The sequence below is a fragment of the Monodon monoceros genome, unplaced genomic scaffold, assembly GCF_005190385.1.
Source record: "Monodon monoceros isolate NGI ecotype Baffin Bay Population unplaced genomic scaffold, NGI_Narwhal_1 Super_Scaffold_3, whole genome shotgun sequence".
NCBI lineage: Eukaryota > Metazoa > Chordata > Mammalia > Artiodactyla > Monodontidae > Monodon > Monodon monoceros.
The window spans coordinates 91,317,724-91,344,739 of NW_021703780.1; the positions used below are offsets into that span (position 1 = coordinate 91,317,724).

The 27,016-nt window shown below is 48.3% G+C and overlaps 1 protein-coding gene across 3 annotated transcripts in view; it reads left to right on the forward strand.

Annotated features, from left to right (window-relative positions):
• ITPR1 (inositol 1,4,5-trisphosphate receptor type 1) overlaps positions 1-27,016 on the forward strand; it is a 321,687-nt gene that overhangs the window by 247,936 nt on the left and 46,735 nt on the right. For all 3 annotated transcript variants that reach the window (XM_029244000.1, XM_029243998.1, XM_029243999.1), the window contains 9 exons: positions 1,070-1,250; positions 2,765-3,018; positions 9,255-9,455; positions 10,943-11,053; positions 13,294-13,389; positions 15,927-16,049; positions 17,029-17,133; positions 20,085-20,277; positions 24,876-24,998. In XM_029244000.1, coding sequence (XP_029099833.1) covers positions 1,070-1,250; positions 2,765-3,018; positions 9,255-9,455; positions 10,943-11,053; positions 13,294-13,389; positions 15,927-16,049; positions 17,029-17,133; positions 20,085-20,277; positions 24,876-24,998 — 1,387 coding nt within the window. The remainder of the gene's footprint in view (positions 1-1,069; positions 1,251-2,764; positions 3,019-9,254; positions 9,456-10,942; positions 11,054-13,293; positions 13,390-15,926; positions 16,050-17,028; positions 17,134-20,084; positions 20,278-24,875; positions 24,999-27,016) is intronic.

The following is a 27,016-nucleotide window of genomic DNA, read 5'->3' on the forward strand; positions in this document are numbered from 1 at the left end:
TGAATCAAGCACTGGGTGTGGGGGGGTGAGAGATGGAGCAGTTAAGGGGCTTCATGAGGCTGGTAAGATGTTGCTTTTCTCTGGGATTGCAAGCCTAGGGTTACCTTCTGTAGGGAAGTGCCATCTTTCCAAATGGGGGGGGATATGAAATTGGCAGAAAGCTCCCACTGGGAGAAGCAAATATATTGTTTGGAGCTTTGTTTTATTCCTCTGGAAATTGACCGTATTGTATTTTTATGTAAATAATTCACAACAGCGTGGTATTTGCAAAGGGGTGAAAAGAGAGTGCTCACAAATGAAGTTGAGATACCATATTGTGTTTTTATATCAACAATGTATACTATTGCTTGCAGTGGGTCCAAAAACAGATGTGTATTCAAGAGGCGAGCTACCTGTTCATTGTTAGCTTTTTCATCTAATCACCCTTTACCTGCCCTTTAAAACCTGATCCGAAAATCACTTTTTTCACGACGATTCTGGGATCACTCCAGCCCAATGTCATCCTTGCCACCTCTGAGCTTCTATAATATAATTGTCTGTGTAGCTTCTGGAGCATGTTTTACACATATAAGCCCTCCTTATGGGCGTGTCATGCTAACCTGGTATGGAGCCCTATAGGGGCAGGTAGCACGTCTTACTCATCTGTATATATTCACAAGGCTTTGCAAAGAGGAGGGCTCATAGAAGTCCTTAAACACATGACTGGCCCTGCAACAATCACCAAAAATACATTCTGTTTCCATTGTTAGTGGAGTTGATTTATATGTGTGTAGGGGGTTGTGCTTCGTTGGCTGAAATCTGCCCACCACCCCTTAGCATGCTTCCCAAGCCTATATGACTGATTCAGCCAGGGAATGGCATTTTGCTTTAAAGACTCTGTGTAGAAAACCTCAGGCTGTGGAAGCCAGAGAATGACAGTGCATTGAACGGTGTTTAACCCTGGTCCAAAGTTAGACCGTTTTTGAGGTTTTGTGTCTGGCTCTGATCTCCACGAGCTTTTGGTGTCCTGAGTGGGATTCAGTAACTGGTGTGTCACAGTGTTGAAAAAGCTGTGGGTTTTCCTTGGCAGCACTCCTTTTTCTGCCGGTTGACAGAAGATAAGAAGTCGGAGAAATTCTTCAAGGTCTTCTATGACCGGATGAAGGTGGCCCAGCAGGAAATCAAGGCAACGGTGACCGTGAACACCAGTGACTTGGGAAATAAAAAGAAAGATGATGAGGTAGACAGGGATGCCCCATCACGGAAAAAAGGTAAATGCTCCCCTGCACACAGCTCTTCAGTCAGCTGCATTGTAAACATGGGAGGAATCCCTGGTTTTCCTTTAGTTCTTACACGACTTCTAGGCTCCAAACTGTTTTCTGACTGGGGCTTTCAGAAGAAGAAAACCAATCTGGTTGTGATATAATTCTTCCTGTGTAACCTGAACTGAATTCCTGCTGCTTTGGAGGCTCCTCTTGTTTAATAAACTAACATACATTCTTCTTTGTCAAACTGAGGGTTTTATTGGCAGGAAATCCATTAATAATCTTTTCCTGTAATTTCCATTTAATGTTAGAGCAAGTTGTGGAATACGCACTTTTAAATTGGCTGTCGTCTTTTGTCAGCTAATCCTCCCTTATTTTCTGAAATATTTGAAAGTTCATAAAGCTTTTTATCCATTATCCCCCTTGAAGAGAAGTTATACTGGGGAGTGGGTAGACCCAAAAGTGTTGGAGTCAAATGGCCTTGAATAGGTCTGAGTCTCGTTTTTTTAAGTCTAGAGCTGAGTTTCTCAGCCACAGCACATGGGACATCTGGAGAATCCATTGCTATCGGGGCTGCCCTGTACACTGCAGGCTGTTTAGCAGCATATGTGGCCTCGACCCAGTAGGTACCAGTAGCCCACCCCCAACTTAAAATCTCTCCAGACATTGCCTGTCGTCCCCTGGGTGGAGATGGGGTCAAAATCATCCCTAGTTGATCGCCACTGGTCTAGAATGGGGATAAAGAGAAGAAAAAGAAGAAAGGCTAACATTTACTGAGTACTTTCTATGAACCAGGCACTGTCCAAAGTCCTTTACATGTGTTACTTCATTTAGAAGTCAAGTGGACATTGTAAAATCGATAAAATCGTTATCCCCATTTTACAGATGAGGAAACTGAGGCGTAGGGATGGTAATTAACTTGTAGGATATGGAGCTAGTAAGGATATGGAGCTAGTAAGTACTAAGAGCCAGGATTTGAACCCAGGGAGTCTGGCTACAGCATCTAATGCTCCTAACTCTAGTGCCTGGTTACCTTACAGGGTTACTCTGAAGATTCGATGACGTAATAAACATGAGGTGCTTAATCACGGTGCCTTGGGGCTTAGTAAAGGGCTCCATCAATTGTTGTATAAGAACAGTAATTACAGTTTGCTTAGCTTATGTTGAGTGTCTCAGGAACATTCTAGAGGAAGACGTCACTGATGTTCTCCCCATTTTACAGATGAGGAAGCTGAGGCCCAGAGTCATAGATGTATGAGGTTGACAGAACCTCTACTGCTTTTCCTCTAAACCACAGAGCAAGTGTAGGTGACGTGTTAGAGCCACCAGCAAGCTGGAAGGGCTCAACTTACTTTTAATCCTAAGAGGTGAGAGAAGATGGTGGCTTCTTGGAGCGTTTTGCCAACCTTGAGAGACTCTCGGGTGAATTCCAGAACTTAGGTCTCTGAACGTCGTCTTTGGCGTGGTGAATAGTGTTCCTGGGATTCGGCAGCATTGACCATCTTACATTTGCGTTCTAGCCAAAGAGCCCACGACACAGATAACGGAAGAGGCCCGGGATCAGCTTGTGGAGGCCTCTGCCGCCACCAGGAAAGCCTTCACCACCTTCAGAAGGGAGGCCGACCCCGACGATCACTACCAGTCAGGGGAGGGCGCCCAGGCCACAGCAGACAAGACCAAGGACGACCTGGAGATGAGCGCAGTCATCACCATCATGCAGCCCATCCTCCGCTTCCTGCAGCTCCTGTGCGAAAACCACAACCGGGACCTACAGGTGAGGGCCGGGGGGCAGCGGAGGGGGGGGGTCCCAGGTCCTCACAGCTACCGCCGCTTACTGTGACATCTCAGCTCCTCTCCTTTCAGCCCATCTCTTCGAGCTGAGGACCCTGCATGGTTCTCGATGTCTGGGCACTAGAAGTGTTTCTCTGTCTTGTCGTCCCCACTGTCTCCACAGGGACAGGGACCAGATCTCATGCTCAGCAGTGTAGTTCCCACCTGCTCCACATGTGTTTGTTATATGTGTGTATGTGCCTCTGTGTGTGTGCCTCTGTGTGTGTGCCTCTATGTGTGTGTGTATCTGGTAGCCTGCCACCGTTTGATACATAGGTGTACAGGTAAAACTTGAATGGATGGAGGGGTGGATGATTAAATATACTAGACTTAACAGAATCTGGTACATAGAATGTTCTAATCAAATATTTCTTGGTTGAATGAATGAAGTGGCTTTCTGGTGTTTTACACAAATGTTCAAAAATATTTGTTGAACTGATTATTCCAGAAATCCTTTGTTCACTTTTTTTTGTCGTGGGGTAATAACAATGGCCAGGTTTATTGGGCACTTAGATGATCCTGGATGCTAAGTGTTGCCTGTAACATAACGCTTGTTTTACAGATGAGGAAACCAAGATGCACAAGACCCAGTTAGGGAGTACAGAGCTTGGAACTGAACCCAGGCAGTCTGGTGGGCAGAGGCTGTGCTGTCAACCACCGCATTAAGACAGAGGGCGTTTCCTTCCTTGCAGAGTTTCCCCAACAGCAAAGGCTTTTCAGGAAGGGCCAAGGATGGGTTCCAGAGATACCCTCTTTGTTCTGAGTGGACACAGATCTGTGGAAGGTGTCTCTGCCCAGGAGAAGCAAGCTAGAACACCGGGGCCTTGGCCTTCTCCTAGTTTTGCTTCTGACTCTTGGGGAGAACACCCCTCTCTGCCTAAAACAGATGAGGGTGAACAGGAAGAGTGTGTCTGAACTCCTCTAAGGCAGAATGTTTTCTCCTAAAATAAATAAATTGGTGGGGGTAGTTTTATCTGAATTGTGATGGTTTGAAAGGAAAATAATTCTAGTCCGAACACCGCAAGGGGAAGGTGCAGCCTTGAAATATTTGCACAACTGAGTTTACCCACCAGGTGATTTGATGGCCTTTCACATGTTAGCTGTGGCCAGACCATTCGGTGCCACCACCAGAAATCGCTAACACTTAAAATCTGCTGCAGAATCTCTGCCTGGATAAGTTGAGTAAGAAATTATATCGTTAAGCAGTAAGACAGAACAATTTAATGGAAGTGGGGGAAGTCTGCAGTATGAGTACTTACTGTGCTGATTTTTGTTTTCAATCAAATGGGTCCGAAGAGCCTGGGCTTTGAAAAAGCATCGAGGGACTTCCCTGGCAGTCCAGTGGATAAGACTCCGTGCTTCCACTGCAGGGGTCACGGGTTCCATCCCTGGTCAGGGAACTAAGGTCCCACATGCCGCGTGGCACGGCCAAAAAAATAAAAAATGAAATGAAGTTTTAAAAAAATAGCATTTAGATCCAAGGTCATCAACCAGCCACATCTGGGCCGTATTTCAAAATGAAGGGATTTCCATCAGCTCCACTGTCAGCCATGCAGGGACTTCAGGCTCGTTCTCTGCTTTGCTGCCCACTCCTTTCCTCCACTGACATTCCAGCTTCATCCCTGACCACGTCTGAGTGTGGGATCTTGGCTGTGAGTCTGTTTTTCTTGCCTGTTGCTCAAACATTCCTTCTTTGGACATAGAACACGTCGGCCCTTGATGCACTGGCCTGACTTGCGTGGATGCCAAGATCAGTGGGTGGACAAGGCCCTCATGACCCAAAGGTCCGGGGTCCGGTTACTGGCTCGTTGGCTGGTGTTTGTCTGGAGGCGGACTGTGTCTGCTCCACCTACCGTATCTACACCGTTCATCACCGGGGAGACAGGCCAAGGGAGTGTGAGCGATGCCATGGGAAAGCACGCTGTCCCACCAGTAAGAAAACAAAGCCTACAGCTCGACTGTGGTGTCTTTGTGGATGGGGGCCCTACCCTGCTGGGGCGATTTCTAGGCTGAACTTGGTGGCCAGTGCCCTGTATCGTTCCCCTATACCAGTGTTACTGGTTTCCACCAACCTCGGGCTCCAGAGGAAAAGTAGGTTGAGACTATGCATATGTGTGTTGATCTCCTCATCTCAGCGAGTACCCTGCTCTGTGCCCTGCCCTGGGGGTGATGGAGACCGCCCCCCCGACCTTCCCCTCACAGAGCTGCACATCTAGGACAGGAGCCACTCGGCAAGCAGGAGGCTGCCGTGCAGGGTGATAAGTGCTCCAGTTGTGTCATCTTAGGGGTTTTGTGGGTTCAGAGCGAGAGAACCAACACAGTAGTAAACTGGGTCCAGGAAGGCTTCCCAGAGGAGCTGATGTCTGCTGAGTTCTGAGCAAACAAAACCCAAGGCTACCTTGAGTGAGTCCATCCGTGAATGTCAGAGGGGCGGTCCTGATGTGCTTGTTTCCCGGACGTGGCTCTGGTTTCGTGGACCTGTTCTACCTTCCGTCCGCCCCCTTGACCTGCCGTCTTCACAGCACACCCAGCCTCCACTGGGAAAGCAGAGGGAGGCTCCCATTGTACGAATTCACCACTTCCTTTGGGGAAGTCTTCACAGTTTTTGTTTTGTACCTTAGCTCTTTGCAAAACTTTGCTTTGAACGAATTCCCTAAGAACTCCATGGGCAGAAGCCCCTTTTAATGAGTCCTTCCAAAACAACATTCTCTAATACGCCACTCTGCCAGAAACAGTGGTATCGGGGGGAGAGGAAGTGTACAGTATATTTCAATATATATACATTTAAAGCTTAGCAACTTAACCTTTGAAGGTTCTATAACGCCAGTGGTGTTAACTGCTTGGGGCTGCAGAATCCTCCGTTTGAACATCTTAGGCAGAAACGTACATGGTAAAGGAGATGAGAACAAAGCTGCTTTGTTCAGAGTAGAAACGACAGAGTGTCAGAACTTTGCTTTCCTCCCATACCTGCAAGAGCCCTGAGAGCTGGGGCATTCCTGGGCTCCTCCAGGGTTTTGCAGGGAGTGGCTGGAAAACCAGTGATCTGGACCAGTGGTTCACAAGGATGAGTGCTGCCCCCATCTACAGACTCCCACTAAGCCAGGCACACGGAGGTAGTAATAACATTGCTCTGACACGATGGTGTTTGTAGGAATCCAGTTCTCAAAATGATGGTTTTAGGTGGGATTCAACTACTCTGCCTGCCACCCTCTTGACAGTTTTCTGGAACCGATGGTGGATCTCTGGGTCAGGGTTTCCTCGTGGATTCCGAGGGAGAAGACATTCTCGCGAGGAGAGAATTATCAGCTCCCTGGTATAAGGAGGTGCACATGAGCCCAGAGAGAGGGACTCTGGCCCTTTGAAGTTGCCCGGAGTTCCTTGTCGTATTTAGAACCTTAACTTTCCTGTTGGTAAATGTTCAGTAGCGACAAAGCCAGTGAGTTTGACTTTGCCGAATGGACGGTTGCTGCCTTAAGCAAGCTTTGTTCACAGTAGCCAGAGACGTGATGGGAAGGACTGTTTTTGAACCATTTTCCGTATGCTTTTGAACCTTCCCCTGAGAGGCTGGCTTTGCCTTTCCCCTGGGTTAAGGAATACAGGTCTTGCTCTCTCTCCACTGCAGTCTGTTTAAGCACAGACTTGAAGTCTTTGACCTCCTTCGTCTACCCATCTTGACTTGGTCCCTGGCCCTCCAAGGAAGACGACAAAAAGAACAGGACTTCTCTAGTCTGGACAAGGTGGGGTAGGTGGTATGCGCTATGGGTGAGCTCTATTCCTTGAGCATAGAAAGAGTTCCCATGGGCCTTTAGCGAGTGGCACGCCTCTGTTTTAGTAGAGAACAAGAGAAAATGGAACTGAGTTAGGAAGGAGAGATTCTGGCTAGACATTCTGCAAAGGCCATGAGAAATGGGAGAGGCTTTCAAGAAAGGGCAGCCCACCGTCCTTCCTGGGGAGTCTGCGACATGTCATCTGCTGGCCTTGATGAGTTCCCAAGGCCCCTTTCCTTCATCCAACTTAATCCAGATACTTCAGCCGGTGTTTATGAAGCCCATGGCACGAGCCAGTCCCTGGGCCAGTTGTCGGTCACCAGTGCTGGTGCCCCAATCTCACTGGAGTCAGGATGGAGAGCTTCCTGAAAGAAGTGACTTGAGATGCCATCCTGAAGGAAGAGGAGTTAATCAGGGTGGAGACAGGGAGGCGGGGAGTGACAGGCAGAGGGAATAGTGGGGCTGAAGCCCAGGAGATGAGAGAATGGAGGGTGCTTAAAGAGCAGGAAGAAGTTCATTGCTGCCAGCCAGAGGAGCATGGCAGGAGAGATGATGTCCGTGAACAGAAAGGGGCATGACGGGAGTGGCCACATCCCTGAGCAGAGGTGGGGAGGGGCAGGGCGTGGCAGGAATGATGACACAGGAGTTGCAGAGGCAGAGTGGCCTCGAGAGCCATGCTGTGAATTTGAGCCTAGGTTAGCCTGGCTGTCTCCTGCCCTCTCCTTGAATACTCCTTCACTCCACCCCTGCATGCTGAGGGGTTCAGCCAGGCCCTCGAACAGGTAGCATCTTCCCCGAGGGGCTGGGGCGAGAAATGGCTGCAGAACCCTCCTCTGGCTTCCTGTGACCCTTAGAAAAATAGTCACCTTACGAAAGCCCACGTGGTCTCAAATCACCTGTCCTTCCTCCACCTCCACCTGGACCTGAATGACTGTGCAATTTCTAGACTAGTCAGGAAGGCTTGCGCAGAAGGCCCTGAGGTTAACTTGGGGTGGGGGTGAGGGGGGGGTTATCTAGAGGATGAGCCGAGCATAAACTTGATTACCAGCTTTTAATCTGGGCGTTTATGGATGTTTTAATTACACAAGGAATACATGAATATATTCTATGAAGGTTTAAATGAAAATAAGTGTTTGGTTTAAGAAAACAGCCCCTCTACCCATTCCCACGTCTCTACCCAGAGAGAACTGCTGTTGGTTTGGACTGTATCCTTCCTGTCCTTTTTCTGTATATTTGGATGGAAGCATTGGATATATATTAATCTGCTCTTTGCCTTTTTGTTCGTTTAACTTAACAGTATGTCCTAGAGATCTTTCCATATTGGCACGTATGGACCTACCTCAGTGTTTCCAACTTGTGATATTAAATGATGCTGATACACTATCATTTGTTTACTTCCCAACTGACGGGCATTTAGCTTGTTTCCAGTTCCCCTCTATCTCAAACGGTGCTGTAGCAGACATCCAGTACGTACTTTGTGAATAGTGATAGAAGTGGAATTACCAGGTCAAAAGTTAACATTCATTTTATCTTTTGATTATATCTTTTTACTTTAAAAAGATACAGTTTTCTACAGTTTTCTACAGTAAACATGTAACTTTTATAACTATGCCCAAAAGAATATCTGGGGTTAATCTTCCCTTCCTTTTAAGAAGAGATTACTGGAGTCTATGACGAAAACAAAAAACAACTCCTCTGCATCAGAATAGACTGTGAGTTATGAGGTGGTTGAATGTGGCTTGCTTGACTTTGTTGAGAAATTATCTGCTGTTATGCCTCTTGTTAGCATTGCAAGTTTACCTGGAGGATACATACTCGGGCACGTGCACACAAGCACACACACATTTACTCGCTTTTGTTCCTTCCTGTAATAACGGAAGTGGCCAAACAAGATAAGCCAGGTTCCCACCATGGCAGGTGGGCTTAAGCCCAGCCTGTAACACTTCATTCTGTGATGAACTAGCCTCAGTGTTAGGTTCTGGGCATTCAGCATCCAGTCCACAGCATCATCTTGTAAACATTAACTAGTGTCCTTGGAAACGTCAAAAGGCTCTGAACTTAACATGTGATGGGTGGGGAGGTGGGCTGGGGCGGAAAAGAAAGAAATGAGAACTTAAAAAGGCTACTGGAGTCTGAACTGGGTCGTCAGAGAGGAGCTCTCCTCCCCTGCATCCCATACAAAAGCACCTTGGAGAACAGGCCACAGTGTTTGCAGCCATTGCCATAGACCATGTCCACGGTTGACCGTCATGGGGGCTGACTGACTCTTCTACCCAACACTGCATCTCTCTGCGTAATTGCTGCTCAATCCCAGGCCCCAACCAATTACATACCATCAAAAGGGCAGAATGAGTGACCTTTTCCCTCTTCTCTTTGCCTTTGTTCCCCCAACCTGGGGACTGCCCAATTGCAGAACTTCCTTCGTTGCCAAAATAACAAGACCAACTACAATTTGGTATGTGAGACGCTACAGTTTCTGGACTGTATTTGTGGAAGTACCACCGGGGGTCTTGGTCTTCTCGGACTCTATATCAACGAGAAGAATGTGGCCCTCATCAACCAAACCCTGGAAAGTCTGACCGAATACTGTCAAGGACCTTGCCATGAGAACCAGGTAAATCCATTTGCATTTCGGGGTGGAGAAAGAAGTTTATCATTTTGAAACGTTGTTGACAGGGACTAGTTCAGAAGTCACACAGCATCTACCTAGGGACCTAGGGATTCAGTAGAACTGGAGGCCTTTTCCAAGCAGTGAGGAAGGAGCAACCGAGCATTATCATGTTTCAGGACGTGACCTAATCACAGGCACTTGAGGGGCTGTCGGGGTGATCGTGCCCAGCTTGGTTCGGTTTGAACGGCCCAACTCGAAGTTGACTAGGGGTACATATTAAAGTTGGAGTTAAATGAATATGACCAGGAGACTGGGCTCTATTTCAAATATTAGGAAAGACTCAAAAAGGGGCTACTTCATGGAAGGAGGTTTAAACCGAACTAGAGAGAAAAACCTTGCTGTATATGAGACAACTTGAAAATAACATGAGAAAATGTATGATTGAGACTTTAACACCACAGACGTTCAGAGGAGAGAAGGACTCCGTTAGTCTTGACTTACGCTTCTCGAGAAGTATATTTTTGGAGTGGAACCCAATAGTTTCTTGAGTAGAGTCATTGCTTATCCCTGACGTCTTGCAGATTCCGTGCAGTTTTGCACTGATGCTAGAATGAGTATGATTTTTAGCTCAAATTATAGCTGTGTCCTGGCTGGAGGGGGTAGTCCAGTGCTTAAATAGCCCATTATAAACCCAGTGGCCAGGAAAGGTATGACATGCTGCGTTACTTGGGAAGCAAGGCCAGAAGAACGGCTTACAAGAGGGACCACTTGCTGTATATTAAAAAATCTGATCTTAGTTGTCCATGACTACGAGGCTAGCATTTCGTTAGATCCACTTTAGTCTCCAGGCTTCCTGATGGGACCAATGGGGTAGTTTGAGTTAAAGTGAAAAGGAACAAAAAAAGTACAACAGGCTTTGGGGGAGAGGCTTTATCTAAGTGAATTTCTTTATAACCTCAAGATGGCTTTTCTGCCAAACAGAGGTCTGTTCAAAGGAGCATACTGGGGTGAATTCTGTTGCAAACGGGGATCTTACCTGGGGGAAGGTGATTAATTCTGATATTACGTGAATTAAAACGTGCTTTCCAAACTTAAGCCTTAAGCAAAAGTGTGCAGTACGAAAACCGAGTGATGTAGAGAGAATGCAACACACCTCTAAAGGGGAAAACAGCGCTCAGGACCCGGAATCAGTCACACGCCATATTTTCCTTTAAGAACAAAAGCCCACTGTACTGTTTGGATTAGACACGGCCAATTTATCAGTTACAGTGCATGGGGACTTTCCTACTGTTTACTGTTAATTCTGAAACTAGAGACTTTCATCTGTCTTTTATTTTTACCACTTTCTCACGGAAAATTTGCTGCTTTCCCCTAGAGACACTACTGGGACTGGCGAGCATTGTGCTGAAATAGCACTTGAGCCTGTTGGCCTGTGACGTCTGATCTGTGACCAGCGTTTGTGTAATGTCTGCATGTGTCTCTTTCCTCAGAACTGCATAGCCACCCATGAATCCAATGGCATTGACATCATCACGGCCCTGATCCTCAATGACATCAATCCTCTGGGAAAGAAGAGGATGGACCTCGTATTAGAACTGAAGGCAAGTAGGAATTGAAAGCAAAAGACAGTAGCATCTGGAAACCCTTTTGTGTATTGCCTGTGCACGCGACATGGTCACTGCCATGAAACTAAATACTAAAGACAGTTCTTTTAAAGTAAATGAATGATCCACGCTGCAAGTTCTGAGTAAAAGGCAGAACTTCAGTCTTTCCCTTCCAAATAAGGCCTTGGGACAGGATACCAGCTTTTCAACTCACAGGTCACGTGGAATGAGAAGTCATCACTCAAAGCTGAGAAACAAATTCGAACCGCATCCAAGAACTAGCAGCCTTGATTCCGAAAGCCGCAGACGGAGAAAGAATGGAAACTCCATTCCCTCTGTGGTCTCTCGTCTTTCCCCCGTTGAGGACATAGGGCCAGTTCAAGAATAGTACAGCTAAAAACTATCTAGGACCAAAAAAAAAGTTGAACTTTTATATTATCCGGCAACACCTTTTTCTGTTCTGTGGTTGATTTAGCAGAAGGGTGGTTCATAAGTGTTGGGTTAAAATAAGGAGAGTTAAGCTGTCCAGAATCGTGCCTCTGGGCCTCTGATGAGTTTCTTTGCGTCGTGTACAAACAGTGGCTGACAGATGACTGATGTAGAAGCACCCTTGACATGCTGACTCCCTCTGATACCAAAATAGTTTTATGGGGTGACGAAGCTTAAGTACCTTGAAGCAGTGACTTCAAGGTGATGAAGCTGCTGGGTTTACAAGCCGGCCTCTGGGGTGTTTGAGAAGCTGATCCACTACTTCTGATGTTGATTTCTTGAGGGTACCAAGAAAATTAATTTTAAAAAAATATTAAAAAGTAAAAGCAAATGAACAAAAAGCCCCTCACTTATCTTAGGGCTTCCAAAGATTCTCTGAGTCCAAAGTTTCAATCCTGAGAATCAGACTTGCAGCTCCATCCTGGTGTCTAAAGTATATTTCGAAATGTTAGCCTCACTGAGCACATTTCATTTTCACCCGTTCCCATGTTGGGGCAGGTTGAGATCTGCCCTGCATCTTGCCCCTGTTTGCAGCACTGGGCCACTTTATCACTGTCACAGGAGAGCCTGGACCTACAGGGTTTAGCTGAAAAGCCGATCTGTATTTATGGCTTCAGTGGTGCCGGAGGACAGAAAGGTCATTAGGGAAGGTGGTAACACAGAAGCCCACAGGAATTGCACAGTTACTTTTATTTTATTTTAGTATTTCCAAATGAGTGTCCAAACTAATAGATGGTTTGGGTGTATGGTTTAAGTGGATTTTGGGGGGGGGAGGGGACTATTTTTAACTCCTTTGACAAATCGTGTTGTAGAAGTGACTTGGACATCATTCAGGCTCACATCCCTGGCTACCATGTATCAGAATATATATGATGAGAGCCTGAAATAAACTGAGAATTTCATGCTTTCCTAATCGGCGTTTCAGTGGCTTTTTGAACCACTAATCCGGTAACCTGAAGGTTATTACGGAAGTTTCTGCCCTGTGAAAAGCCAGCTTTTGATAGCACAACAACCCGATGGAACTGCTGTGATCTGTGCTTGGGGAGAGAAAAAGATACTGCCCCCTCTCACCAAAACAACAACTTTCGAGTCCTATACATGAAGAAGCATATGGATTATCATAGGCCCGGGGCCTAAAATGAGCTCAAGTCAAGAAGTACAGGGTGTGGGCACACGAAAACTTTGAATGTAATGGAAAATTATGGTTTGGCATGAGTATGGTGCTCCGTTGGGTCACTTTTGTTAACTGGCGTCGCTGTATCTCATGATAACAGTAGGGGTCATGAGAGCTGATAGCACTGTTTTAGGATGGTGGGGGGCGGGGGGCGTTACCTGAATTGCCTGCCTTCTCTGACCTGCAAGGCTGAATCACAGTGTTTATAACCACTCCCCACCCCCCGGAGGCGTCGTGGGTCTATGTACCAGGTGCTTCCTGACCACTGTCATCATGAGGGTCCCAGTGTACCCACAGAACCCATGTTTAAATGTCCACTAGGACTGGGACCAACTGACATAAGGGGGAAACTGTGCCCAAACCAAGAGGTGCCTCTTTGACCCCAGTCAGTTTCTGCGGACATGTTTTTGGGGTGTCAGGTGGCACATTCTCAGTCTGGTGATGCTCTTGATTTATGCTCTGCCGTGGGGCAGGGTGTCTTTAGCCAGGACGCAGCAGCTGGTCACCCATGGTTCAGGCCAGCTGCCCCCAGTAGCTCCTCTTCATTTCTTCCTCCCTTTGTGTCTCCAATTAGAACAATGCATCCAAGTTGCTCCTGGCCATCATGGAGAGCAGGCACGACAGTGAAAATGCCGAGAGGATACTCTATAACATGAGGCCCAAGGAACTGGTGAGTCGCACAGCTGAGCCTCTGGCCGTGGCACTGCCTAGCATCAGAGCTTCACTTGTGGCAGAGCAGGGCATCTGCCTCCTCGAGCTTTCTTTACGATGCCGACGATCAGAAGTGCCGAGAGATCGTTTGATTCGGGCCCCTGCCTAGGGCAGGGAAGTGAGCCCTGCGTGGAGTAAGTGTCCTCTGCCTTCAGCGCAAACACGCATGGAAGCCTCCCTGGCCTATTTCCCTTGGGGGAGGTGGCACCGGGACAGGTCTGGGAGGCCGGCGGACTGGAATTCACGTCCGTCGCTCTGCCCTTTGCTGGGTCACCTTGGGAGGCCCTTGGACTCTCTGAGCTGCACTTCCCTCTTCCCTAAAAGGGAGATGATGGTATCAGCTGGTCCAGAGGGTTGCTTTGGAGACAAGACAGGTGATTCCCACCGGGCCCTGCGCACAGTGCCCGCACGCACGGTAAACCCTTCGAGAATGCACGGTCTCCTCTTAATTCTTCATTCACTGCCGCTTTGTGCCGCGTCTTCTTCCAGGGCTCAAGAATTCACATCTCTCCTTGGTGCCCATAGTCTGGGCAACAGAAGGGTGTTTTGGGGGGTGCTGATGTTTTGGGTTTTTTAAAAAAGAAAACACAATCTTGTTTATATTTGGGGGGTGATATTCACAATTGGCTGTGACTTCCAGGCTGGGAGTCTGTGTTGCAAACTGTGAGGCAGCAGCTCTCAGAGATGCTGAACCGAGCTGAGGACGGAACTCTCTGTTCGGACTTTTTCCCACGCAGATGAACTGTAACTGACAGACCTAAATGAGGGCACTAAAACTTTCCTGCCCCCCGGTGACCCAGTGTGCACTTGGGGCCAGGCTGAAGTCCCTTTATGTGTTCCTTTAAATAAAGTTCACAGCGAGCCCAGCTCTTTGATCTCTGAGGTCAGGAGTGAGTTCTCAGCCTGAGATGGAAGTCCTCTCTGAGTTTACATAATGGCTTATGTAACTGGGGTTGGGGGAGGCTGGGATCTGTCGCTCCTGAGTAGGGACAGGATGACTTAGCAGAGACCCCGCTCCAGTTCCCATCAATCCAGAGCACGCCGCGTCTTGGGTGGGGGACCTGGCAGCACCCCGGGCTCTAGGTGCCACTGACTCCCGGGTCGCCCCCTTGTGGTTGATTAGCTTCATTCCCGAATCTCGGAGAAGAGTCAAAGGCTTCCCGGAGCAAACACGGTTCTGAGCATGTGCATAGCGAAGACGCTCACATGTCCGGAACACGTGTGTACATTTGTGTGTGCACGTGTGTGTGTGTACACGCATATATGTCTACGTTCAGGCTCCCACGTCCCGTGCAACACGTTGTCTGTTCAGTTTGGTTTTAGAGAAGCGAAGGGAAGACAAGCTGAGAGAGCGAGGGTCTTGTCTCCAGAATTATTTCTAGGGCCTGACCTGACGTCAGTACAGGAATGTGCGTCCCTCTGCCGTGCTTGGTCTTAGATAACGAGAAATAATTCAGAGTAATGGCCTCGAGGCGATGCAGGAGGCGGAAATGCCTTCTGAGTCATCAAAGAAAATGATTAATTTTTAGTACAACTTAAGGGTTGAAAGCATTGTGTTCTTAATCGTTGAATGATTAAATCTTGAATGACAGGTTCATTTGATAAATATTGGCCGGACCCTGCTTCGTCCAGGGCGTTGTGCTGGGCACCAGGGAGGGACTGAGAAGTGGGCAGAGCCAGCCGTGTTCCTGGGGAGCTGAGGCCAGTGGCTGGGAGCAGGAAGGCCGGCACCGGAACGCTCTGGGAAGCGTGCTCTCAGCGTGAGACAGTCAGGGGCAAAGCTCAGCTCACTAGCCGTGCGAATTTCAGCACGCCTCCTTCCCCTCTGCGTCTGCTTCCTCATCCATAATCAGGCGGAATCTTTGACATCTCATAAAATGTTTATGAGCAGTAAAGTTTCTGAAAGAATGAAGATACTGGACACAGTGCTTGGCACATAGAAGGTGCTGGTAGATGTCGCCTGTTAGTGGTATTTTCTTCACATGGAGTAGGCTGTGGGAGACAGGGAAACATTTGGAGTCAGAAAATAGTTTCATCAGCTATTCCTAAAGGCAAATGCTTTCCTTTTTAGTTTTTCCTGAAATGGCAAAGGTAGGGGATGGGGAGAGTTGGCAGAATGAGATGGAGAGAAAGGGAAAACATGGCTTCTAGCCTTTGTTTGTATCGTATCATTGTTTGGAGGCTTTTTGGGTTTTTGTTTTAGCCATTGTCCCGTTCTAAAGGAGAAGGGCGTGGACCCAGCCACAGAATGTCTCGTGGCCTAGCGAGAGTGAATGGGTTCCCCTCTCATTTCATTGAAGGCGGATTGGTGGTGACTGCCTGCGGTCATATTGAGAAGGATTCTGAGGCTGTGTCCACGCCTGCTGGCCGAGCGTACTGAGGCCGATGAGCAGTGTCTGCCCCGGGAGGGGAGACTGATAGTATGCGTGCTGTCATTGCCAGTCCTACGTGGGCCTTCCTTGAAGCAGGAACTCTGTTCCCTGGCCCTTCTTGCAGGTGGAAGTGATCAAGAAAGCCTACATGCAAGGCGAAGTGGAATTCGAGGATGGAGAGAATGGCGAGGACGGAGCTGCTTCCCCCAGGAACGTGGGACACAACATCTACATCTTAGCTCATCAGGTACCACCCCTCCCCACGCCCACCTGCTGGGCAGGACTCCGTGCTGTGTGCCCTTAAAGTTACTTTTCCTTTAAGGTTTTAGCCTGAGCTTGTTTGGGTTCGTGGTAACGGGTACTGCCAGCCACCTGACCAAATGTGCCGAGGTCCAGGCTGCTTCCATTGCCCATTCCCGTAGGGTCATGTCCTTGGAAACCCCACGTTTTTTAAAAGCGTTCGCGCTGAGCGGTGACACTTGGATAGCTCATGACTGTGTCTCAAGACAGTTGAAAGGAGTCTTAGTCTTTTCATAAATATTGATGAGTCTGTCTTAACCATCTAAAGAAACAAACCTCAGCTGCCTGACCGATCGCACTTGGCAATCTTTGGGAACTTGTCATGATGACTTCTTTTTGTTTGCATTTTGGGGGATGTAGTAATACTTCCTACCCTGGCACCAAAAGGCCCTGTTTCGTAACTGTCTTCCCAAGTGGCTGGGCTTTTGCAGACACTTCCTCTTTCTGGAGGCTGATGTGTGTGGGCAGCCGGGAACTCTGCTGCAGGCTGGCACTTCCTGTCCCTTTCACCTCTCTTAGGTAGAGGAGTTTGGTAGAAAACAGTGATGGGATTGGGCCGGAGGTTGATAGATCCCTGCCCCTTCTCTCCTCCATTCCTGGCAGTTAGCCCCTGAGAGGTCTCGGGACATTCCGAATGCAGGCTCCGTGGGGCTGGATGGATAAACCCCATCTCCCTCCTGCCTGGCTAAAGGAATCGGGGCACAGCGGGACCTCGAGTGGGCATGCGCTTTCCACGCTGCTCTGCCGGAGCCCGGAATAGGTGCCGTGCAGCACACCCTTGATGGGGAGGAGAGGTGCCCTCGCCCCCTTTGCCCCCCAGCTTGCTGCTCGTTACTATGCGTCTTTTGTACCCAGAGCTGGAAAGGAGCTGTGTGTTCCTGTTGCAAAGAGACGTGACTCCCCTGTTTTCTGTATTTGTGTTCTAGTTGGCTCGGCACAACAAAGAACTTCAGACCATGCTGAAACCTGGTGGCCAGGTGGAGGGAGACGAAGCTCTGGAGTTTTACGCCAAGCACACGGCCCAGATAGAGGTAAAGGCAGGGTAAACTCGGGGCCTGGGCCTGCGTCGAGGGCCTCCGGTGTGGGTGCCCTGGGCTGGGGCTGGCACGCGGTCATTGGTCGGAACGGTAAACAGGTTGTGGGAAGCTACCGTGCACCAGGGCCTGCACTCAGTGCTAACAGCCAGTGATGGCCAGGCCGGTCCCGAGGCCTGCGTGAGGCCTGGCGAGAAGGTAGGTGAGTCCACACAAGGAGACGCGCCATGCGTTCTGACAGGGCCGTGAGGACAAACAAGGCATCACGAGACGGTCCCCCGGAGGGACCTGCTGTGGACTGTGGTGGTCAGAGAGGCCTGCTCTGAAGATTGGTATCGAAGCACAGACCTTCAGAAGGATGGGAATGAACAAACAGGCAGAGCTGGGAGGCAAGAGCTTGACAGACACGGGGAGGCCCTGAGGTGGGAGGTGAAGGTGAGGAGGTAGGATGTAGGGAGCTAGAGGGAGAGCAGCCCACGATCAGAGAGGGAAGACGGGTGGGCCCAGAGCCTGCAGGACCGTGTCCGCCGTCCTCAGAAGAAGTCTGGACTTGACCCTTAGAGCAGTGTGGAATCATTGGAGAGTTGTACACCGAGGAGTGATACGACCAGATCCGCCTTAGAGAAAACACACACAAGAAACAGAATCCTCTCCATTTCGCAGCTGGGAAAGCTCTGCAATAGGTCTCAGAGAGGTTGTGTCATCTGTCCATTTATCACTGTCAGGGCTGGAATTTTCACCCAAGTCTGGCGCTGACCCCCGAGCCTATGGGTGCTTTTTATGTCACCTGCCTTGTCTCCTGACAGTCGAGAGAGCACAGACCTGTGGGTGCAGGCTGTGGGCAGTAAGCGATGGTGTGTCTGTCTTGTTTGGCTAATGAGGAAATGCACAGATTCAGTATCAGTGTCGGGGCAAAGATTTTGAAGGACTCACAGGCTCCTTTGGGCCGTGTGAAATGTTCAGGATGGAGTCTTGTAAGAGTGTATTCTCACCCGCTGTCTCGGGCCTCTGGGCTGTCCTAACAAAATGTGTCATTTCACTGATTAGTTGATCGTGACGGTGTGTGTAAGCTCATATTCTTGATTTATTGTTGATGACCGGAAGTTTGTTCTCTGGAGCCCTTAGAAGATGAGCTTCAGGTGTTTGTGGTGTGGAATGTCAGAGGAGAAGGAGCCTTGGAGATCATCTCGAGCTCCTTGGCTCACCGGGGAGCAGACTGATGCTTGATCAGATTAAGAGGTGTGAACAACGTCATCCACCCTGTTAGAGGTGGCAGAAGGGCTGAGTTCTGATTCCCAACTATAAGTTTACTGAAATAAAGAGGCATGGATCAATCTTAAAGGATAGAGAGAAATGGCCAGGCAGGGTGTCCCGAGCTCTTAAATCCTCTTCCTGGGCAGCTGCCCGGACCTTCCAGCCTCCCAGGGAATTACCTATGCAATTACCTATGAATTACCTATGCAAGGCGGATAGCGCTGTCACTCCCTGGGGCTCTTGCAGACCCTTGTGCGTTCACTCTGGTCACTCGGGCCGGGTAGCCCTGGAGTCTGGGAATCAGTTCTTGCCAGGAGGCCTCCTGTGTCCTCCTCCGTTGCCTCCTGAGCCCAGACACACTTCTGAGATCATGTTCCTGCCGTGTAAGGGGGGGCTGATCCAGCGCCCACTTGACGGTGTGAAGCAGGGCGGCTCTGGACAGTGGGAGACTTCAGACTGTGTGTGCACCCGTGTTACCAACCCCCGCACTACAATTCCAGTTAAATGAGGTTGGCTTATGACCCACAATTAGTATGATAAGGAAGCTTCCATAACCTGATCTCCAACTCACTTTGCAAGCCGTTGGTCTCAAGATGACGTCTCCCAGAATTTATGGAGGCAGGGCTGTGGGAACCTGTCTCGTTTCTGAGAGTTTCCCACTACAGCTTGACCTGAGTCACCTCTCTTGCTGCGTTGGGAACAGTGTTGGGAGAGAGAGAACCAGATCTTCTTGTAGAGGGCGTGGGCCCTGGGCCTCACCTGACTTGTCCAGCCTCTGGGGAGGAAGGATAAAGGGAGGCCATGCCCCTATGATACTGCAGCCCGTACCCCTTTGGAAATCTCTGCCCCCCAGGACTGTGACAATGCAGTGTTGAACAATTTGAACCATCTCGACCAGACAACTCTCTCTGGGGATTGAGCCCATCTAGGAAGGGCCCGGGGAAAATCTGTGAGGTGTCCACCCCGGGACCCAACAAAGCTAGTTTAAAGAACAGTGAGTTCTACTATACCAGTGTTAAATGGGCATATTGCTTCAGGCATCGCACATGTTAGATGCCATGACAAGTCAGGGGTAGGAGGTCACTGCAACTGCATAAACAGTGGTCCCCTTGTAGAGTTCCTGTGTAGGAAAAATAACGCAACTTTGCAATCTGAGGAAGGCTGTTAGGTGAGGTTTGCACCACAGCCTAGCGCTGCAGTAGGATCGCCACTGGCCATGTTTGGCTATTTACATTAAAATTAAGTATTAAACTCAGACCCTCGGTTGTACTAGCCACACGTGCTAGTTCTCAATGGCCACATGTGACTAGTGACTCTCCTTTAGGACGGGGCAGGCACGCAGACACAGAACCGTTCCATCATTACAGAAAGTTCTACTGGATATCCCCAGCCCAGAGCCTCATCTGAATATGTACACAAAACACGCTTTAAATTGTTCCAGATAAAACTTAGTCACTAGTCAAAATAATGGGTCTGAGGTTAGAAAAATACTTTAACAGACTTACCAAAACTACTTTCTTATAGATCTAAGAGATACAGCCCAGTCTGGGAGCTACAAAATCACAGAAGTCTAGATCAAGTCTGTGCTGTGCTGGGCCTTCAATACGGAGCCCGTTGCCAGTGTAGAGGTCCTTAGTTGTGTGTTGGTTTTTGAAGATGATAAGTACTGAACCTCATCCATTTTTTCCCCCTAGATTGTCCGATTAGACCGAACCATGGAACAGATTGTTTTCCCCGTGCCCAGTATATGTGAATTCCTAACCAATGAGTCAAAGCTACGAATATACTACACTACAGAGCGGGATGAACAAGGCAGCAAGATCAACGATTTCTTCCTGCGATCCGAGGACCTCTTCAATGAGATGAATTGGCAAAAGAAGCTGCGAGGTAGGTCAGCAACGCCTCCAGAAGCTACAGAGACACGCGGTTCTGGGGTCTCACACAGCAGGGCTTGATGGTGGGTACGTGGACCTCCAAGTAGGAGCAGAGCTGGTGTGATTTAGGATTCTGTCCCCCTCTGGGTACCAAGAAGACTGGGCACCTTTGGAGCTGAGAAGTGTGCTCCAGCCTTAGGGAGGCGCCTCCCCTGAAAGGGCTTGCTTCCTGCCACCTTTGATCTGATCCGCTTGCAGAGCTCTAGGGAGAACTTGGTATCTTGATGTAGAAAATAAAAGGAGCGGAGAACAGGCGGGCCTGGCGCTCACAGGATGGTGCATTTGAGCAGGAGACTCAGCCCACCTGACTGCTCATTTACTAGCCCACCTGCTCGGAAGATGCCGCTCTTCCCCCTTTTATGGGGTAGCTCGGATTTTAGACCCTAGTGTCATTTTATAGGCAGTGGAATCATTTACCGCTTGAGATGCGTCATTGGTCACCAGCGAGTCCCGTGGCGGAGCCCAGCCAGGCGGGCTGCAATTACTCATCTAAAATACTTTTATAGGGCTTTCCCGGAAGGCTTCTCCGCGCCCGGTTTTCATTAGGGTTTTAACGTGATCCTGCGGTACCGACAGTACGCTAGGCACCAACTGTTACGACCCACTTAGAGAGGATGGTGCTTTATTCCTGTCTGTTAGTCAGGAGCCAGGATTTTTATTTGAAACCCTGGATTCCAGCTGCAGTTGTGATCACTGGGGCTCCTGCTGTGGTGAGGGGAAGCTGGGCTAGAGGTCAGTTTCTGGACGCTTTTGTCCTCTTCCGCCCCTACCAGCCTGGGCCGGCACAGACTAGCCTCCTCTACTGCTTCCACTGCACTGCTTTGCTCCCTGCCTCCCCAGACTCGGTTGGTGTCAGAGGGGCTTGTGCAAGCAGGCTGGCCGGGAGGCGCTGTTCTCACCTCACCCCCACTCCATCCTCCCTGGTCTCTAAGGGGCACCTCATCATCCGGCACTTTAAAGCATTATCATATGTTTTGCTGAGCCAACCCATTCCTCACCCAGCCCCATGCTTGGTGTCTGGACCACCTTTAGCAGAACAGCGGGCGTGTCCTCCTTGGTGTGGCCCTCAGAAGACCTAGGGGACAAGCTGCCCCACTCTCTGTGTGTCCTCGTGGCCGCTGTGAGCTTGATCCAAGCTCCTCCCACTGGAGCATCGTGAGTAGTGTTGAATGTCCACACAGCACCATGCTTGGGCAGTAGGATAAAAAAGACACCCAGAAAGGTAGACAAAGACCCCATCCGTCGTGTAGTCTTGTGTTTTCAGCTATTCCATGAAACAGAAGGCACCTTCCTCTTATTTGTCGATTTTGCTCTTCACTGAAATAGTCCATAATTCCAACCTGAGGAGATGATCCTGAATTCGTGTATCCAAACCTCCAAAATAGTTATTAAAATGGTGATTTCACCCTTACCAAATGTATGGGTCTACTAAGTACTAAGACTGGTCAGATGCATTCATTCTCTCAGAACTGTGTTATCAAATAGGTATATAAAATAGGCTCTCCAGTGGGGCTTATGAACTGAAAGAAAGGTTTTTCACCTTGTATGATGAGGTGAGATACCTTGTCATCCCTGAGATGTTGTCGTCAGCCTGGCATAATAGGAAGACCTCAGCCCCAAGAGGTGGGAGATCTGAATTCCATGCTCCTTCTGTCACCCCCTGACTCTGTGGCTCTGGGCAGATGACTTAACTTCTTCTAGGCCCTCACCTATAAAGTGGGGAATTAAGACTACCTGATTGTTTGATTGATTGCATAATGGCCATCTCATCATTCCAAGATTTATGTTGCATTGTAGCTAATACCTTCTCTTACTAAGTCTGTCTTTGTTTCAAAAACAGTTTTTGTTTCAGTGAAGCTTAAACACAGCTATGGCTGTCAACTGAGAGATTTTAATTGGCTTCATAGCTTTCTGCTGGTAAGAGAAAAACTGAAAGTAATAACGGAATTAAACATGATTTGCATATTTAGGAAGGGGAGAAATGTACTCAGAAGTGCAATTAAAATGAAATATATTTTCTTCTCTATGTAGCTTATTTCTCTTCTAATAAGTCTGCAGGAAAGATTTCTCTGGCTTATTCATAAAGCTCCTCTTCCTTTTCCCGAAAGTATCACAGAGAATCACCTGTGCTTTGGAGAAATCTGTAGCTAGGGCTCAGGTACACAGTAAGGTCTGTCTGAGACTCGGATTGCTTCATCTTTTCTTCTGCAAGTATGAAGATACTCAGGTCCTGTGCTCTCTTGAAACCCTCTTCCCTGCTCTCCTCAAAACACACACATACACACACACACCCCCACACACACCCATTCTGTGCATTCACATCCTCTGTCCGCTGTGCCTCTCTGACATCTTCTCCTGAAGATCCTGGCGCCAGTGACGAGAAAACTCTGGGCTAAGAAAACTAGAAGATAGTGAGAGGAAATTGAGGCAGAGTTGCATATGCTGACACTTTGTTATGTGGTATTACGTGGGGTTTACCCTCATAGTTATTACACACATCAGAGTAGAGTGGGAAATTCTCTTGCTATATGCACATGGAGTCCAAGTCCTCAAGCAAGCCCCAGTTCCTTAAAAACAAACAAGCTAGAGAGGAGGGTTACCAAGAGATGCCCCAGGTGCAGTTATTTAAATCGCCCTGCCCATCTGGGATCATGGTACCCTGTCTTCTTGCACCTGCGTGGATACCCACTTGACTTGAAGGACGGAATGTTTGTTCATATTCGGAGTGACACCACAATTTAAGCACAGTGTTAGTTTTATAAAAGTAAGATTTGTTAGTTGTCTGCCGTAGTTGGAGACCATCGTACAGCAGCTACTCTCACACTTAGTATTGAGAGCTGCTCTGAAGGGAATTCTGCCTTACCCATCACTGAGCCCTGCCATTTCCTGCCTTTTTGTCTTTTAACTTCTCATGAGCCTGTTACACATACACTGATGTGGGGAGGATTTTGTAAATTCCCGTGAAACCCTCACTCAGCTTCAACAGTTTTCAGCCCTTTGCCATCCTTGCCATGTGTCTCTTCTGTGCTCTCTGGAGTTTTCATATTCAGATCAGAAATGGGCTTCAGTCCCAGAAGAAACACCAATAGCCATTGTCTACAGAGCGGGTGATTTCTCATCTTAAATTTGCTTTGGCAATTAACTTATGAAAAAGTCATTCATTAACTATAGGTGGGACTGACTCCTGGTCGGCTCCTCCATTGAATGGTGACATGAGCCGCTTAACTTTGTCCCTGTCACTGAGCCCAGCAGGTCTCTGAGCTGGGGAATGAGATCTCCATGCCTTCCATCCTCTGCTGGGCCTCAGTTTCCCTCATCTATAAAATGAGATCTTTTAAACTAGATGATGCTTATAGCTGTAAAACGCTACAGTTTGGAAACGTGGCCTGTTACCAAGTGCAAACATGAGATGAGCAGTTATTCAATTATCCAGGGCTCTGTTTAATTATGCCATAACTTTATTTTGGATAGAAGTTTCCAGAGGCTTGGCTACTGCTATAGGCATCATTCGAGAGTCATTGGATTTGTCCCTGGCTGCTGTCCTAAAGTTAAATGATGACTTCACTGGGAGAGAGAAATAGCACGCTAGAGATCCATTTTCACATACTCCACACTTTTCTTTGGAGGAGAATAATGTTGAATGAGACTGTCCTTTGGAAACTTTGCCTCTGGCCTGGGGGTGGAAGTTATTCCTGCCACCATCCCAAGTGTAAGGCACCACTGAAGAGTTCAGAGGAAAAGGATGCACCAGTGCGCACAGTGTGGTCACCGGCTTGTGCTCCTAATGCTGAGATGCAGCCGGCGTGGTATCACCTGTCGGTAACGATGGATTAAGATGGCAGCACTGCCTACAGGGTCTCTCGCCCTTTGTGAGGGCTTTGGTTCCACATCCTTTCTCTACTGTAGCCTTTGCAAATGGGAGCTCCACTGCTGACCGTCCAGGCAGAACTCCCACTCCTAGTTGGCAGGTGACCTGGTGTTAGGAAAGGGAACATTATCTTGCTTTTAGTCACCAGTGAGTTGGTGAAGAATTTCGAGCAAGGGAAGAGTGTGGAAGAGGTAACATTGTTCCTAGCCTGGGGCCCAGCTGGGCCAACTCTGAATGCTGTGTGTCCCCCCCCAACCAGCGCCCCCCACTTCTCAAAGTCTCATTGAATTTTCGGGTCTCTTCAGGTATCTCATCCGGTCCCAGCACCCCAGGGGGAACTGAGGACTCGGCGCATGAACCCTGGATAACCCCCAAGATTCCATAACTGATGGTGTTGACAGGGGCATGCAGGGTTTTTAGATGCTCCAACTTTTCCCCTTTCTTCTCCTCCTTAGCCCCCAAATACATCTTCTGTTCCAGTAAGTACTCCAAACAGAAACAAACCAATCTGGTGTCGTTCTGAGCCTATGAGTCACCTTCAAAACAAACAATCGTTTTTACTGTTGTGGTAAAAACTGGGAACAAAAGTGGACTTGTAGGGGCGGAGCGGGAGGGCCGTGTGGATTCCCAGCGTTCTGGCTTGCAGTCTTGAACCTCACAGGGCTCTGTCCTTGTTTCCACAGCCCAGCCCGTTCTGTATTGGTGTGCCCGCAACATGTCTTTCTGGAGCAGCATTTCATTCAACCTGGCTGTCCTGATGAATCTGCTTGTGGCCTTTTTCTACCCATTTAAAGGAGTCCGAGGAGGTACCATCCATATCTTTAATTTCAAGGAAAATTCCAGAGGCAGCAGGAAGGCTGTGACTAGCATCTTAAACGTGATCCCTGGAAGTACTGGTGCAAGTTATGGGATCCCAGTTACCCATTTTCAGACAAAATGAGAGTGTAGCTTTTACCACGGGTTTATTTTTAAATCTAACTTGAAATAATACAAATTGTATGTCCGTATTTATTTACCAGGAAAGAAAGAGAAGAAGCTATTTACAGTATTAAAACCGGAAGGGTTCATCTTAGTCAGCCTCCTTGTTTTATATGTTGGGAAACTGTCAGAGAAGCTGAGAGATTGAGCCAAAGTCACACAGCCAGTTAGCACCGCGCTAACCCTAGCACGTAGATACTTTGATGCTCAGTCCGGTAGATGTTTTTTCCCATGCCATACTTGTGAAATTGATTTCAGACTAAAGAATTTGTAGGGCATCTCTGGAATTTTTTTTTTTTTTTTTTTTGACAAGGGGTAGGGTGAGGCAGGGCTTGAGTGACTGCAGACGGCACATCCTTGGCACTTCAGTCTATTAAGAGCTACATGCCCTTATTCACATAACGAAACGTGCTGTCCATGGTCTTGATGGATTTCCCCCACCACTGTCTCCTTCCAGTCATCTGTATGCACGTTCTGCACATTTTGCTGAGAAAAGGCAAGCCGTTCAGGAGGGGCATTTTTCTGTTTGGGGCTCCTCGGTTTGCGTAACAGCTCTCTGGAGACATTTACGCGTGTGGGGTTCTGGGGGTTGGCGGAAGCTCCTCTTCTATTAAACATCTACGGCCTACTTTCCTGACACCTGCTACAGCCTCCTGGGAGGCCTGCTTTTCAGCTCAATTTCTCATCAGAGCTTTTTGGCAGATCACCTCCCATATGTATGTCACAACCTGCCAGGAGCCACCTTGTGTGAAACATAATGGGATGAAGAGCCCAAAAGTAAGACCAAAAAAAAACAGAAACAGTGCAGAGGTAAATTCCAGGCTCAGCTCTGGATTTAATAATGCAGATGTCATAAACGTAATGGAAGTAAGTTTAAGGTCAGATTTGAAAGTGGTCATATGTTCTGTGATGTGTCTAACTTACTCATTTGAGGCGTTAGCTTTTCTGTTTGGCCTGAAGCTATGTTGAAGGCTCCATTTAAGTGATGTTTTTCCCCCCAAAAGCCGTACTTAAACACCAGCCCAAGGGGCATTTTCCTTTAAAATGCAATATCAGGAATCGTAAGTGTCCTTGGCTGCAACGTTGGGCAGGTCCACAGGGCTGCAGGGTGTTGCCCCTGGGGGGAATGTCTGCCTTCACCAGGATGCCAGTCAGCAGAGGTAAGAGCGCAAAGTGGTCAACCCAGGGCTTAGGTGGAGGGGACAGAGCCCAGGCCTCTTTGCACCTCTGGGGAACTGTTGTGCACGTCATAGCAGATTCTTCAACTATTACTTTGGATGTGTTTTCGTTTTACCCTCCACTTCTTTAAAAATATTTAAAATTGATTTTTTTTTTTTTTTAATGTATCTTGGCCATTTTCTTCACTGGTCACTTGTGGCAGTTTTGAGGCCAGTGCTGGGGACAGTTCATTGACACCTCTCTCCTCTTCAATGATAAGCCCTCATCCAGTGGAACAGCTAGATTTACAAAGTCCAGACTTCGTGTCTAGGCCTGGCTCTGCCACTCACCTGCCACGTGACTCTGGGCGAGCCACTTCAATTAGTTCTCCTTATCCTCTCTTTTAAGAGGTGCTTAAATTGAGCCAGTAGTTGTGAAACTTAGGTGTGGATTTAGAAATTCCTGTAGAGGTCAGGAGAAGATAGTTGCTGACCTAGTCAGGATCTCTGGAGCATCCTGTTTCTTGCCCATCCAAGTTCAAGAACTACTGGATGCAATGATTCTTAAAGATCCTTCCATCTTTACAGTGGTGGCACTCAAGGTGACATCACCCCTGGCTGATCTGTAGAAGTCCAGGCTTTCTTTTTTGGCAGCATTGGCTTTAGAACTTCATGCAGATAGACTCAAC